This window comes from Ciconia boyciana, chromosome 2 (assembly GCF_034638445.1).
Source record: "Ciconia boyciana chromosome 2, ASM3463844v1, whole genome shotgun sequence".
NCBI classification, from domain to species: Eukaryota; Metazoa; Chordata; class Aves; order Ciconiiformes; family Ciconiidae; genus Ciconia; species Ciconia boyciana.
The window spans coordinates 832,132-845,808 of NC_132935.1; the positions used below are offsets into that span (position 1 = coordinate 832,132).

Consider the following 13,677-nt stretch of genomic DNA (forward strand, 5'->3'; position numbering starts at 1 on the left):
GGGCCCATCAGAAAGACGGGGAGGGACTTTTTGGCAGCACCTGTAGCCACAGGACGAGGGCTCGGGGCTCTAAACTGACAGAGGGGAGATGCGGGCTGGATCCAAGGAAGAAATGTTTTACGCCGAGGGTGGTGAAACCCCGGCCCAGGTTGCCCAGAGAGGTGGTCGATGCCCCATCCCTGCCACGCTCAAGGTCAGCTTGGACGGGGCTCGGAGCAACCTGCTCGAGGTGAAGATGTCCCTGCTCGTGGCAGGGGTTGGACTGGATGACCTGGAAAGGTCCCTTCCCACCCAAACCATCCTGTGACAGGCAAGGGCAGGCAATTCTGGAGCTGCGAGCTTCCTGCAGGGTGACTCAGGCCCTCGAGCCCTCTGTGCGGGGCTGTTTGCGCACAGCGAAGGTCCTTGGCGGAGCGCGTGGCCCACGGCTTGCAGGATCACCCGTCCCAAGAGCGACGCAGGACCCTTCTAGGGGAGGGGGTGGAAGCCAGGTGCTGGCAGCGAGGGTGGGAGCTGCTGCTGGAGTCGCTCCCGGCTGCTCCTCCCAGCTCTGGAGCCGAATCCCCGAGCGCTGAGCTCCAGCTCCCGCTGCAGCTGGAAGCCCACAGGGAGCGAAGCCCTGGCAGCCGCAGCGCCGCAGGGTGCCAAGCCAAGGGTTGGGGGGGGGCACATCGCTCCCTCCAGCTTGTCCCCTCCATCCCCGCTGCTTCCCCCCCCCAACCAGCTTCTCCAGCCCAGGGTGGGACAGAAGCGGCTCCCCACCCCCCCGGGCCAGGGCTGAGCCCCACAGGCAGCCCCTGCTCCTGCCCCACTGCGAGCAGGGGCGGCATCACCGGCCCTGCCTGCGGGAGCAGCAGGGGCAGAAGGAACAGAGCTGGGGCCAGGCTTGGAAAAAAAAAAAAAGACACTTTAATCACTGGGTGTTGGACAGATACAATCTGGAAGGGCTAAAAAGTGGCTGAGTGAGCCCAGAGCAAGGCCAGGAGGCAGCAGCAGGTCCGGGCCAGCCCGCTCCGAGGAGAGGGCAGGGCCACGGGCAGCGCAGGCAGCTGCCTGCCCGGGCAGCGGCCCAGGGACAGAGCAGGCAGGGCCCAGGGCTCACGGCCAGCACAGCCACGGCGGCTGTGAGCTCTGGGCCCCCCCGAGCCTCCGGCAGCGTCCCTCCCCAGGCAGCGTGACAGGGACGGATGGGACAGGCACCGTCCAGGGACAGTCCTTTAAAGTGCCTTAAGGGAGAGGAGGCTCTGCCGGGCAGGCGGCCGCTTAAAGCTGGGGGCTGAGGGGCAGCCGGGGCCAGAGGCCGGTTCCCGACAGCCCCGGGGCAGGCCGCCCCCCCCGGGGGCTATTGCATTGATCCGACATTCAATTCACAAGGACAGAAACGCTGCCGGCTATTCCCTACACGTACAAGGAGGCGCAAGGCAGCTGCCCGCGGCGGCAGCACCTTGGCGCTGGCACCGGCCGAGGGCCCCTGCGCCCGCTGCCCCGGGGGTCACCGGGAGGGACGGGACGGTGGGCCCCCCGCCTCACTGGTTGCCTTCATATTTGAGCACGTAGTAGTCGTGCACGTACATCAGGACGGCGATGGGCTGCCCGATGATCAGGGATATCCAGACGGCCGCGTTCCCGTAGTTACCCCTGAGGAACTTGGAGACGAACCAGGCCAGCGGGACCTGGAAGGGAGAGGGCAGCGTCAGCCCCACCGCTGCCGGCAAAGGGCCCCGGCCGCATGGGGCTCAACCGCATGGGGTGCGGGACCCTCCTGCAGCTCCAGGCCCCGTCATCCCGAGGCTGCAGCCCAGCCCCGTTCTCTCCTAGGGGACCCATGGGTGCCGCCCCGGGCACGCGGAGCCGAGCAGCACCGAGCCAGGGCTCCGCTCACCTGAGCCGCCATCCCCATGAACGCCCAGAGCCGGAACATCTTCAGGGGGATGCTCACCAAGTACTGCGGGGACACAGCGTCAGCTCCAGCCCCAGGGTGGGAGCTCCGGGAGCTCCAGGGTGGGAGCGGGGGGCGGGCAGCCCCCCCCCGAGCCGGCAGGGAGCACTGACCTCGTGGAAGAAGGCAGACGCCAGGAAGACGGCCGTCTGGGCTGTCCACTTGCTGACCCCCCTCCTCAGCATGGGCTTGTAGAAGTGCCTGAGAAGCAGCACCGTTATAGCAGGGAGCCCCGGGAGCATCGCAGCCACCCCCCCCCGAGCCCCCCTCCCGCGACCCCCGCAGACCTGAGACACCACTTGTGCACCGGGATGTTCCAATTCTGCCAGAAATAGGTCACCGACTCCGAGTTCCTGGGGAGAGAGCGCAGTGAGCCGCGTGCCGGGGGAGCCGCCGTGTCCCCGCTCCACCCCACACCGCAGGGACCCCCCCCCAAAAAAACCAACAAAACACCATCCCACCCCTGGGCAGGGCCCAATGCTCCGGGACAGGAGGGGACCAGGGGACGGCGCTGCCCCCCCCATCGCTCACCACCAGTCCCTGTAAAACTCCCGGTCCCCAAACTGCATCACTTCGGCCATCACGTTCAGGCAGGAGTGGAAGAACCAGTAGAAGAAGATGAGCCAGATGAGGTGGTTGGGGACCTGGGGGGAGGGGGGGAAGGCGGAGGCCGTGAGGGGGGGCTGGCTGTCCCCCCCCTCCGGGGCAGGGGGACCGGGGGACGGCGGGGGTACTCACAGCCAGCTTCAGGAGGCGCTCGATGATCCGGGAATAATCCATGTCCTGCAAGGCATCAGCTCGCGTCACCCCTGTCCCACACCCCCCGTCTGCCAGCCCGGGAAGAGGGCAGGAGGCAGGGAGGGGAGCTGGCGGGGGCTCGCTGCCCTCGGGGGCGCGGGAGGGCGTCCTCTGCCCCACTGGGGCCAGGCAAAGGGGGCAGCAGAGGCTCCGGCTCCCCCTCGCCTGGATATTTCAGCCTCTGGCTATTCCCTACGCCGTTCACCCAGAGGACGCAAGAGCTCTGCGGGGGACAGCCCAAAGAGCGTCAGGGGAGCTCGCTCGAGAAGAGGCGGGTGTCTTTAGGGCCTGCCCTCAACCTCGCTTCCACGCTTTCAGATCCGCTCGCCGGCTACAAAACCGGGGAGAGCTTCTACAGCGACCGCCTCGGCACGCGGCGACGGGATCATCGCGTTTCTACAAAGCCGACGGCACCTAACCGGAGCGCCGACGCTACCGACCGAACTAGCCGTCTCTCAAGACGCGGCGAGAGTCGTTTCGGCAAACCTTCGCCTTCAAAAGGCTCGCCGTGGGAAGACGGGCGCTGAGAAACCGACGGGCAACTCGCTCCCGCAGCCTCCTCCTTCCCTTCGTGCCAGACGCCAGCTCCGGCGCTCGACCCCCGGCCGTAACTCGGCGTCGTGCCCCAAGCCAAGCGGGGATTCTGGCCTAAAGGGGGGCTGCAGTACGGGCTTCCCCCCGCCCGTCGAGCCCCTCGGCTTTCTCGCGGGCGCTCCGTTCCTTTACGCGCAGGCACCGGCCGGGGGCCGGGAGATCTACGCTTCAAAATCCCGTGGGATGCAGCTTATCGCGCCGTAGCGCTGCCGTTTCAAACGCCAAGCTGGTTTTCGCTTCACCGGGTAGCCCGAGCCACGCAGACCTTAGCCCTCGCTAAGCTGCGACTACTCTGGGGCCGGTCTAAATGCAAAGTCAAGCGTTTGCCCCCCCCCCCATCGCCATCCCTAGGGGACCCCCTCCCCCCAACTGCTGGGGGGTCCCCAGGCGCTCACCCGAAACGGCTTCATGGAGTTCTGGATCGTGGGCACCATCCACTGAAACAGAGAAGGCGGCTGGAGCCGGCAGCAGCCCCCGCGTGGGGAGGGGGGAGCCCCCCAGCCCCCCCCAGCGCCAAGCCCCCTCCCCACGTACCTGCTGGATCAGCCCCACCAGCAGCTGCGTGAAGAAGAGCTGGAAGACAGAGGAGCCGTCAGCGGGGGCAGCCGGCAGCCCCCCATCGTCCCTCCCCACCCTGGGGGACCCTCACCCCCCCCGCCTCGGGGACCCCCCCCAATATCATACCCCCCCCCCCCACCTCAGGGACCCCAATCTGCTGCGAAGGCAGAGGGTAGGACCCCGGCCACCAGCCTCGAGCCCAACCACCCCCTCCCACCGGACCCCCGCCCAGCAGGACCCCTGCCCCAGCAGGACCCCCCCCGCAGGACCCCCCCCAGGCTCTCACCATCTCGAAGAGGCGCCGGAGGAGGAAGCGCTTGCGGATCCGGGGGGAGCGGGGGAAGTTGAGCTCGTAGCACAGGGTGGGCGCGAAGAGAAAGTAGTAGAGATCTACGAGGAGGGGGGGGAGCGTGCGGGTGGGCGGCCACAGACCTGGGGACCCCCCCCCCCGCCCCCGCCGTGGGTCGGGGACCCCCCCCGAGGTCCACGGGCGGCACTTACTTCTGTAGGTGAGGTTGGCCGGGTAGGTGACCCCGCTCTTGCCCACGTCCCCGTTGGCTCTCTTGGCCCCGGCGGCTGGGAGAGGGGAGGGGGAGCCCTGAGCCCCCCGCCGGGATGAGCCCCCCGCCCTCCCCCACCACCGCCGCGGTGCCGTACCTGCGGCCGAGCCCTCCCCGGGGGCCGGGGGGGCCGCTTTCCCCTCCCTCCTCTCCCGATACCACTTATTGACGTCCCTGAAGGAGAAGAGCTTGAGGAAGATGACGGTGTAGGTGGCCAGGGTGAAGAAGGACCCCACTGCAGGGAAAGGGGGGGGGGGGGGGGGGGTCAGGGACGCATCCTGCCCCCCCACCACCACCCCCCCCCCCCCCCAGCCCGGGGGGAGCCCGGCTGCCGTCCCCTCGCCCCTCACCTGGGGTGATGGAGGTGACCACGAGCACGACGGCGGCGGGGAAGCAGAGGACGGCCAGGAGGTTGAGGACGTGCAGGGCGGTCCCCGCGCCCTCCGAGAGGGAGCCCTGCGGGGGGCAGGGGTGAGATGGGGGGGACACGGGGACCCCCAGGCGCAGGGAGGGGACCCCCGGGGCTCACCGCCGCCAGCCATCTCTCCAGGGTCAGGGCTACCACCGCGAAGACGTTGGCCACTGCGAAGAGAGGAGGAGGGCGGTGGAGCCGCCGGGACGGCGGCCCCGCGGGCCGGACTCGGGGTGAGGGGCTTCGCCAGCCCCCCCAGCCCATCCCCGCTGGCTGGGGGGGGCGGGGGGGCACTCACCGATGACCAGGCAGAGGGAGGGCCAGCTGTAGGGGTCTTTGAGGAAGAGGGAGACCACCTGGATGGGGTCCACCAGGACGCCGTACCTGCGCGGAGAGGGGGGCTGAGCAGCCCGTGCCCAAAGCCAGACCCCCCCCCACCCCCCGACACCTCCGGGACCCCGCTCCGGGGGGGGTGGGGGTGCTCCGGTACCCACCGGCACTTCCCACTCCCCCAAACCCCCAGCAGCCCCCCGGGGGGGGGGTCCCAGGGACGGATGACACCCCCAGCCCCACGCTGGGGATGATGACACCCCCCGAGCCCCCGTGCCGGGGCTGCTCCGGGCAGCGTGGGGACGGAGGGGGTGGGGGACAGCGTCCGCGTCCCCCCCGGCCCCGTGGGGACCCCCCCGCTCACTTGATGAGGTTTTCCAGGAAGAGCCGAGCGTTGTTCAAGGCCTGGAAGAGGAAGGAGGAGCGGGGTGAGGCGACGGGGGATGGGGGGGGCAGCCCCCCCCGCCCTTTCCCCGGGCACCCCAGGGTCGGGAACAGCCCCGGGACGCTCTTGCGTCACCGGTGCCACGAGTCTGTGCAAGGGTTGCGGCACGAAGCGCGGCGAGTCACGTGCCAGCGCCGGCACACGTACGGGCTGCCCCCGGTCAGCGGCCACGCAACCGCGGCGGCTTCACGCCGGGAAACGCGGGGACCAGTGACGGTCCCGGCACCGCGGCGCGGCCACCTCGGTGGCACCGGGTGCGGGAGCCGGCGGCACGAGCGAATGGGCGCGCCGGCCGCCGCCGAGTCTCTTCTGCTCGCTTTCACCCGCTAAATCGAATTAAAGCCGCGCCGGGGGATTAGCCGTCGCCGCGGCGGGTCTGGTGGCAGAGCCACCCTCGGGGCCGGGGCCGCGCTGCCCGGGGGGGTCCCGGCCCGGCCCGGGGGTCCCCCGCGGCCCCCAACTCACCAGCATGACCACACACCAGTTGAGGATGCCCCGGTAGTTGCTGTAGCCGCTGGCCGAGCTGAGCAGAGACTCCTGCACCTTGTGACACCTGGGGACAAGGGGGGGGACACAGCGGCGGGTCGGGGGGACGGACGGACACACACACGCAGCCAGAGCCACCCCAGGGACCCCGGCAGCGGCTGGGGACACCGGGACGCGCTTTTGGGGGGACACGGAGGGGAAAGCTTGGGGGAGATGGGGGTTTTGTAGCAGGTTGGGGGGGCTGCAGGCAGGAGGGGGGCTACAGGATGGGGGGGGGGCTGCAGGCAGCCCCGGGACAGGCAGGCTGCAGGCAGGAGGGCAGCATGGGGGGGGGGGGTGTAGAGGGCACCATCCCGGAGCCCCCCAGTGCTTGGGGACACGATTTCCCCCCCCCCCAGGAGGGGACAGGGGCGTCCCAGCCCCTTGAAGCGGTGCCAGGGCTGGGCGCAGCCCAGGGTTGCGGGCAGGGCAGGCAGCAGGCAGGGCAGGCAGCAGGCAGGGCAGGCAGCAGGCAGGGCAGGCAGGGCCGGGTCCAGAGTCCCACGGTGCTGCAGCCCCGGCCCCCGATAAGATTAGGGGGTAACGGGGGGGGCAGGGACCCATCCTGCCCCCGCTGCACCCCAAGGGGGGGGGGTGGGGGCAGGCAGCAGGCAGGGCAGGCAGCAGGCAGGGCAGGCAGCAGGCAGCTCACCCATGAGCCCCACAGCCCCTCGCTCCAGCCCGGGGGGAGCGGGACCCCCCTGCCCAGCCGTGGGGGGGGCTCCTGGGGGGTTTAGGTCACCTGGATTGGGGTCCCCAGGGGACAGGGACTCCCCCCCCACCCCAGAGGAGGGGTCCCCAAGCAGGGGCAGGGGACAAGGGGGTCCCCGGGCAGGGGCAGCCAGGGAGGGGGGGGGTCACAGCCCAGCACCCAGGTTGGGGGCACCCCCTCCCCAAAGTGCCCCCCCCCAGCACAGCCCTAAAACCCGGGGACGCCTCCCCGCCCCCACCCACGCCAGCCCGGGGGGCTGGAGGGGACAGCGGGGTGCCCCGTGTCCCCCAGGGTGCGGGACCTCCCCCCCCCAGGGCTGTGACTGGGGCACCCCCAGGTCAGGATCAGGCCCCTGGGGAGCCCCCCCGACCCCACGGGAGCCGGGGTGGGGGGTACCGGGGGCTCCCCCCGCTGCCCGACGCCCCCCCCCCCCTTGTCCCGGGGAGCCCCCGGAGAGGGGACACGGCCACCACGGCCCCCGCTGCGGGGACAGGGACACGGGGGAGGGCACACGGTGGCCCCGGGGGGGCGGGGAGCCGCCGCCGCCCGAGGAAGCGGCGCCCGCCCGGGGAGGGCCCCGCGGTGTCGCAAGAGGAACCGGGAGCGGCGGGGCCCGGGCGGGGGGCTGGGACATCGCTCCCGGGGACACGGGACAGGGACACGGGGGGACACACGGACGAGGGTCCCGGGGACACCGGGGGGGTCCGCCCGCGGCGCTGCCCGGGGAGGGGCAGCGGGGGGGAGACACCGGGGAGGGGACAGGGGGGCACCGGGACCGCGGGTGGGCACCAGGGCGGGGAGGCTCAGGCCGGGGTCACCCCGGAGGGTCCCCGTGCGGGGGTCCCGGTGGCGGCGGCGGCGGCGGGAGGGGAGGTCGGTTGGCCCCGCGGTCACGGTGGGGCCGTTACCTGAAATCTCTGCCGGAGTCGTGGCCGGGGTCGCCGCCGTCGCCCTGCCCGGGGCCGGGGTGGTCGTCGTCGTCGTCGTCTGCTGCCGCCCCCCCGCCGCCCCCCCCGCCCGCCGCCGCCGGGCCCCCCCCGCCGCCGCCGCCGCGCCGCGGTCGCCCATGCTGGGCCCGGCCCTGGCCCCGCGCCGCCTCCCGGCCACCGTACCGCGCCCCCCGCCCGCCACGGCCTATGTAACCTTGGCAACGGCCCCGCCCCTCCGCCGCGCCCCGCCCGGCCAATGGGAGGGGCGGAGAGCGGCGGGACTGCAACTCCCAGCGGCCCCCGCGGCGACCCCACCCCCCCGGTCTACCCGCGCCGCGGTGGGCGGCGGAGAGAACCAATGGCGAGGCAGGATGGGGAGGGGCGAGCCAATGGTGAGGCGGGGCGGGGCCGTGCTGGCCAATGGGAGGGCGGGGCGGCGGGGGAGGGCCAGCGGGGCGATGAGCGGCGGCCGGCGGGCGAGCGGGGGGCGGCGGGCGGAGCGGGGGAGCGGAGGTGAGGGGCGGGGGGGCAACGGGGGAGGGGGTCCTGGGGGGCAGCGGGAGCCCCGGGGGGGAGGCTCTTTTGGGGGCCCGGGGGGGCAGGGGCCGCGGGCCGGGGCACCCGGGGGGAGGGGGCAGGGCGGGGGGCGGGGCCTGGCAAAGCTCGTGCCAAGCCGTGCCAAGCCGTGCCGTGCCATCCTGGCCGTGCCATGCTGTGTGCCGGCCGGGCCACGCGGGCCATGGCCGTGCCGGGCCGTGCTAGCCGTGCTGTGCCACGCCAGCCGTGCCGGGCCGTGCTTTGCCGTGCTTTGCCGTGCTAGCAATGCCACGCTGTGCCGTGCCGTGCCGTGCCGGGTCACGCTGTGCTGGCCGTGCCAGCCGTGCCATGTGCCCCATTGTGGTGCCGTGCCGTGCCGTGCCATCCCAGCCGTGCTGTGCCACGCTACGCGGGCCGTTGCGGTGCCGTGCCGTGCCGTGCCATGCTGTGCTGGCCATGCTAGCCATGCCATGCGGGCCATTGCGGTGCCGTGCCGTGCCGGGCCACGCTGTGCTGGCCGTGCCATGCTACGTGGGCCATCGCGGTGCCATGCTGTGCCATACCGTGCCGTGCCGCGCTAGCTGGGCCATCGCAGTGCCATGCTGTGCCATACCGTGCCGTGCCGTGCTAGCTGGGCCATCGCGGTGCCATGCTGTGCCATACCGTGCCATGCTGTGCTGGCTGGGCCATCGCAGTGCCGTGCCGTGCCGTGCCACGCAGGCCATCGCGGTGCCATGCTGTGCCATACCATGCTGTGCCGCACTAGCTGGGCCATCGCGGTGCCATGCTGTGCCATACCGTGCCATGCTGTGCTGGCTGGGCCATTGCGGTGCTGTGCTGGGCCACGCTGTGCTGGCCGTGCCATGCTATGTGGGCCATCGCGGTGCCGTGCTGTGCCATACCGTGCCGTGCTGTGCTGGCTGGGCCATCGCAGTGCCGTGCCGTGCCGTGCCACGCAGGCCATCACGGTGCCATGCTGTGCCATACCGTGCCGTGCCGCGCTAGCTGGGCCATCGCGGTGCCGTGCCGTGCCACGCCACCCACGCCGACCGTGCCGGTGCCGCCGCAGGCGCGGGGCGCTGCGGGCGGTGGGCGCAGCAGCGGGTGCAGGTGCTGCGGGCGCTGCGCAGTGACCCGGTGGGGCTGGAGGGGCTGCGGGCGGCGGCGCGGGGGCCGGGGGGGCTCTGCCCCGAGCTGCGCCGCCAGGTCTGGCCCAGGCTGCTCAGCGTCGACCCCTGCAACCTGCCCCCCCGGCCAGGTACGGGGGGCGGGGGGCTGGGGGCGGGGGGGCCCTGGCGCCTGGGGTCGCTTTACACCCCCTTCCTGCTCAGCCTTGGCCCGCTGCAACGGGCTGGCACCGCCCCGACTTTCCACCCCCCGTTCCCCCACCCCGACCCTCACCCCCTCCCCCACCCCCACTCCCCCACATTCCCCCCATCCTATTGCCACCCCACCCCCATTCCCCCCGTTCCCAGCCCCCCATTCCCCCATCCCCCTTCCCCATCCCCCTGCATCCCCATCCCCCCTTCCCAGCCCCCCATTTCCCCCTGCACCCCCAGCCCCCATTCCCAGCCCCCAGCCCCCATTCCCCCCGTTCCCAGCCCCCCATTCCCCCATCCCCCTCTTCCCCATCCCCCTTCATCCCCATCCCCCCTTCCCAGCCCCCCATTCCCCCTGCACCCCAGCCCCCATTCCCAGCCCCCAGCCCCCATTACCCCCATTCCCAGCCCCCCATTCCCCCTGCACCCCCATTCCCCCATCCCCTCTCCCCCCCAGCCCCCCATTGCCCCCTGCACCCCCAGCCCCCATTCCCAGCCCCCATTCCCCCCGTCCCCCTGCTCCCCTCCCCAGCCCCCCGCCGCCTGACGCAGCACCGGGGCCCCCGCAGCCCCCCGCCCTCCAGGAGCACCGGGACCGGGGCCAGATCCTGCTGGACGTGGCCCGCTCCGCGCCGCGCTTCCCCCCGGTGAGCGGGGCCGGGACCCCCGCGGGGGCTGGGGGGCTCCGCGATGGGGGGCTGGGATTGGGGATGGGGGCTGGGGGCTGGGGCTCTGCCGTGGGGGCTGGGATGGGTATGGGGGATGGGGGCTCCACGATGGGGGGCTGGGACTGGGTATGGGGGCTGGGGGATGGGGCTCTGCCGTGGGGGGCTGGGACTGGGTATGGGGGATGGGGGGGCTCTGCCATGGGGGGCTGGGGGATGGGGGCTCTGCCGTGGGGGGCTGGGACTGGGGATGGGGGATGGGGGGCTCTGCCATGGGGGGCTGGGGGCTGGGGGCTCTGCGATGCGGGGGCTGGGGGGCTCTGCGATGGGGGGCTGGGACCGGGTTGGGGGCTCTGTGATGGGGGGACTGGGACTGGGATGGGGGCTGGGGGATGGGGGCTCTGCGATGGGGGGCTGGGGGACTGGGGGGCTCTGCGATGGGGGGATGGGGGCTCTGCCATGGGGGGCTGGGACCGGGTTGGGGGGCTCTGTGATGGGGGCTGGGGGGCTCTGCGATGGGGGGGCTGGGACTGGGATGGGGGCTGGGGGCTGGGGGCTCTGCCATGGGGGGCTGGGACCGGGTTGGGGAGCTCTGCGATGGGGGCTGGGGGCTCTGCGATGGGGGGCTGGGACTGGGTATGGGGGCTCCGGGGGGCTATGCCGGGGTTGGGGGCTGGGACCGGTTTGGGGGGCTGCGTCTGGATATGGGGGCTGGGACTGCCTGGGGTGGGTCTCTGCAATGGGGGGCTGTGCCTGGGTTGGGGGGGCTGTGCTTGGCTATGGGGGGCTCTGCCGGGGCTGGGGGTGCAGGGGGCTGCGCCCTCCATTGAGGGGCCCTGCAATGTGGGGGGGGGGTGAGTCTGGTTTGGGGGCTCCGAGGGGGCCGTGCCTGGGGGGGGGCGGAAGCTCTCTGCAGCAGGGGCCGGGGGGGGGTCTGGGATGTTTTGGGGGTCCCCCCCACAGCCAGCGGCGCTGCCCCCAGGCGTGCCCCCCGAGCAGCGGCGGGTGCTGCAGCAGCAGCGGGCCGGCCTCATCCTGCACGTCCTGCGCGCCCACCCCCCGCTCCACTACTACCAGGGCTACCACGACGTGGCCCTCGTCCTGCTCCTGGTGCTGGGCCAGCGCCGCGCCGCCCCGCTGCTGGAGCAGCTCTCCACCCACCACCTCCGGTAACCCCCGGGACCCCCCACCGCCGGGACCCCCAGCACCCCTCGGGACCCCCCAGCCCACCCCAGCGTCCCCCCAGGACTCCCCACCCACCTCTGGGACCCCCCAGCATCACCCCGGGTCCCCCAGCCCCCCCTGCTGCTGGAGCAGCTCTGCACCCACCACCTCCGGTAACCCCCCGGGACCCCCCCACCACCGGGACCCCCAGCACCCCCTCGGGACCCCCAACCCACCCCAGCGTCCCCCGGGACCCCCCACCTCTGGGACCCCCAGCGTCCCCCGGGTCCCCAGCCCCCCCGCTGCTGGAGCAGCTCTGCACCCACCACCTCCGGTAACCCCGGGACCCCCCCACCGCTGGGACCCCCAGCACCCCCTCGGGACCCCCAACCCACCCCAGCGTCCCCCGGGACCCCCCACCTCTGGGACCCCCAGCACCCCCTCAGGACCCCCAACCCACCCCAGCGTCCCCCGGGACCCCCCACCTCTGGGACCCCCAGCGTCCCCCGGGTCCCCAGCCCCCCCGCTGCTGGAGCAGCTCTGCACCCACCACCTCCGGTAACCCCCGGGACCCCCCACCGCCGGGACCCCCAGCACCCCTCGGGACCCCCAACCCACCCCAGCGTCCCCCGGGACCCCCCCACCTCTGGGACCCCCAGCACCCCTCGGGACCCCCAACCCACCCCAGCGTCCCCCGGGACCCCCCACCTCTGGGACCCCCCAGCGTCCCCCGGGTCCCCCAGCCCCCCGCTGCTGGAGCAGCTCCGCACCCACCACCTCCGGTAACCCCGGGACCCCCCACTGCTGGGACCCCCAGCACCCCCTTGGGACCCCCCAACCCACCCCAGCGTCCCCCGGGAACCCCCCACCTCTGGGACCCCCAGCACCCCCCAGGACCCCCAACCCACCCCAGCGTCCCCCTGGGACCCCCAGCCCACCCCGCTGCTGGAGCAGCTCTGCACCCACCACCTCTGCTACCCCCCAGGACCCCCCGGGGACCCCACCCTGCCCCAGTCTCTCCCCAGCCCCCCCCAGCCCACCCCGACGTCCCCCTGGGGTGCTGGGGGCGATGCCACCACCCTGCCCGGGGTACCGGGGTGGGGGGAGGGGGCCACCTCCTTGTGTGTGTCCGTCCCCCCCCCAGGGACTTCATGGACCCCACGATGGACAGCACCAAGCACATCCTCAACTACCTCATGCCGCTGCTGCAGCGCGAGAGCCCCCGGCTCCACGACTTCATGCAGAGGTACGGGATGGTGAAGAAACATGTGGGGTGTCCCCCCCCCCACACCCGGCCGCCCCTCACCGTCCCGTCTGGGCGGCGGCAGGGCGGAGGTGGGCACCCTCTTCGCCCTGAGCTGGCTCATCACCTGGTACGGCCACGTCCTCACCGACTTCCATCACACCCTTCGCCTCTACGACTTCTTCCTCGCCTCCCACCCCCTCATGCCCGTCTACTTCGCCGCCGCGGTAGGATGGGGAGACCCCCCCCCACCCCATACCGGCACCCCAGGGTGGGGTCCCTAAGGTGCTGGGTGCTCTCGGTAGGTGGTCCTGCACCGGGAGGAGGAGGTGCTGGGTGCCCCCTGTGACATGCCCAGCCTCCACCAGCTCCTCTCCCGCATCCCTCCGGATTTGCCCTACGAGCGCTTGGTGCTGCGGGCGCAGGAGCTTTTCCAACGGCACCCGCACGCCCGCCTGGCCCGGCAGCACCGCAAGAGGTGAGGGGGATGGCGGGGGGCACCGTGGGTCGTGTCCCCCCCCCCCCCCAAATCACCCAGGGTTGAGCCGGCGGGTCCCCCTCTCCCCACCGCAGCATCGCCATCCAGTCCTTCGGTGCCTTCCAGCACGCCGCGTCCCACCAGCGCCCCGATGCCGTCCTGCGCCGGCAGCGCCGGGAGCTGGCCGGGGCGGGGGGCGATGCCGTGAGCCCCCTGCCCGCTGCCGGTCACAACCCCCTGGTGAAGGCGGCCGTCTGGGGGCTGTCGGCCACACTGGGGGCCGTGGCGCTGGCCGTCACCCACACCGCGCTCGACTGGGGGCCCGAGTTCCTGCTCCGGCTCTTCTAGACCCCCCGGGGATGCCGGGGACACCGTCACCCACACTGTCACCGGCACCGGGAGCAGCCCACGGTCCCCGGCCGGAGCTGGACCCCCCCAGCCCGGGAGCGGCTTTCAATAAAGGTTCTTT

At 72.9% G+C, this 13,677-nt stretch overlaps 2 protein-coding genes across 2 annotated transcripts; one reads left to right on the forward strand and one right to left on the reverse strand.

The window, feature by feature from the left end:
• Positions 1 to 892: 892 nt before the first annotated feature.
• DGAT1 (diacylglycerol O-acyltransferase 1) lies at positions 893 to 7,981 on the reverse strand (the record flags this gene model as incomplete). Its single annotated transcript, XM_072855043.1, has 17 exons — positions 893 to 1,673; positions 1,883 to 1,945; positions 2,053 to 2,140; positions 2,227 to 2,292; positions 2,471 to 2,583; positions 2,678 to 2,722; positions 3,727 to 3,768; positions 3,866 to 3,904; positions 4,176 to 4,279; positions 4,391 to 4,465; positions 4,547 to 4,684; positions 4,800 to 4,905; positions 4,979 to 5,031; positions 5,160 to 5,245; positions 5,556 to 5,596; positions 6,102 to 6,189; positions 7,782 to 7,981. Coding segments are annotated over 17 exons (1,494 nt in total), but the record flags the coding sequence as incomplete, so codon positions are not given.
• Positions 7,982 to 11,255: 3,274 nt separating this feature from the next.
• LOC140646798 (TBC1 domain family member 20-like) lies at positions 11,256 to 13,676 on the forward strand. Its single transcript, XM_072851118.1, has 5 exons — positions 11,256 to 11,492; positions 12,632 to 12,733; positions 12,816 to 12,957; positions 13,036 to 13,208; positions 13,304 to 13,676. The coding sequence occupies exons 1-5, from the start codon at positions 11,263 to 11,265 to the stop codon at positions 13,554 to 13,556; spliced, it is 900 nt and encodes a 299-aa protein (XP_072707219.1). The 5' UTR covers positions 11,256 to 11,262; the 3' UTR covers positions 13,557 to 13,676.
• Position 13,677: the final 1 nt, after the last annotated feature.

What these genes read in the sequence shown, in the direction of transcription:
- LOC140646798 (XM_072851118.1), top strand. Translation starts at nt 11,263, where the DNA reads ATGTTTTGGGGGTCCCCCCCACAGCCAGCGGCGCTGCCCCCAGGCGTG. An exon ending in CCGTCTACTTCGCCGCCGCG is followed by an intron (nt 12,958 to 13,035) that starts GTAGGATGGGGA and finishes TGCTCTCGGTAG; the next exon opens with GTGGTCCTGCACCGGGAGGA. An exon ending in GCCCGGCAGCACCGCAAGAG is followed by an intron (nt 13,209 to 13,303) that starts GTGAGGGGGATG and finishes TCCCCACCGCAG; the next exon opens with CATCGCCATCCAGTCCTTCG.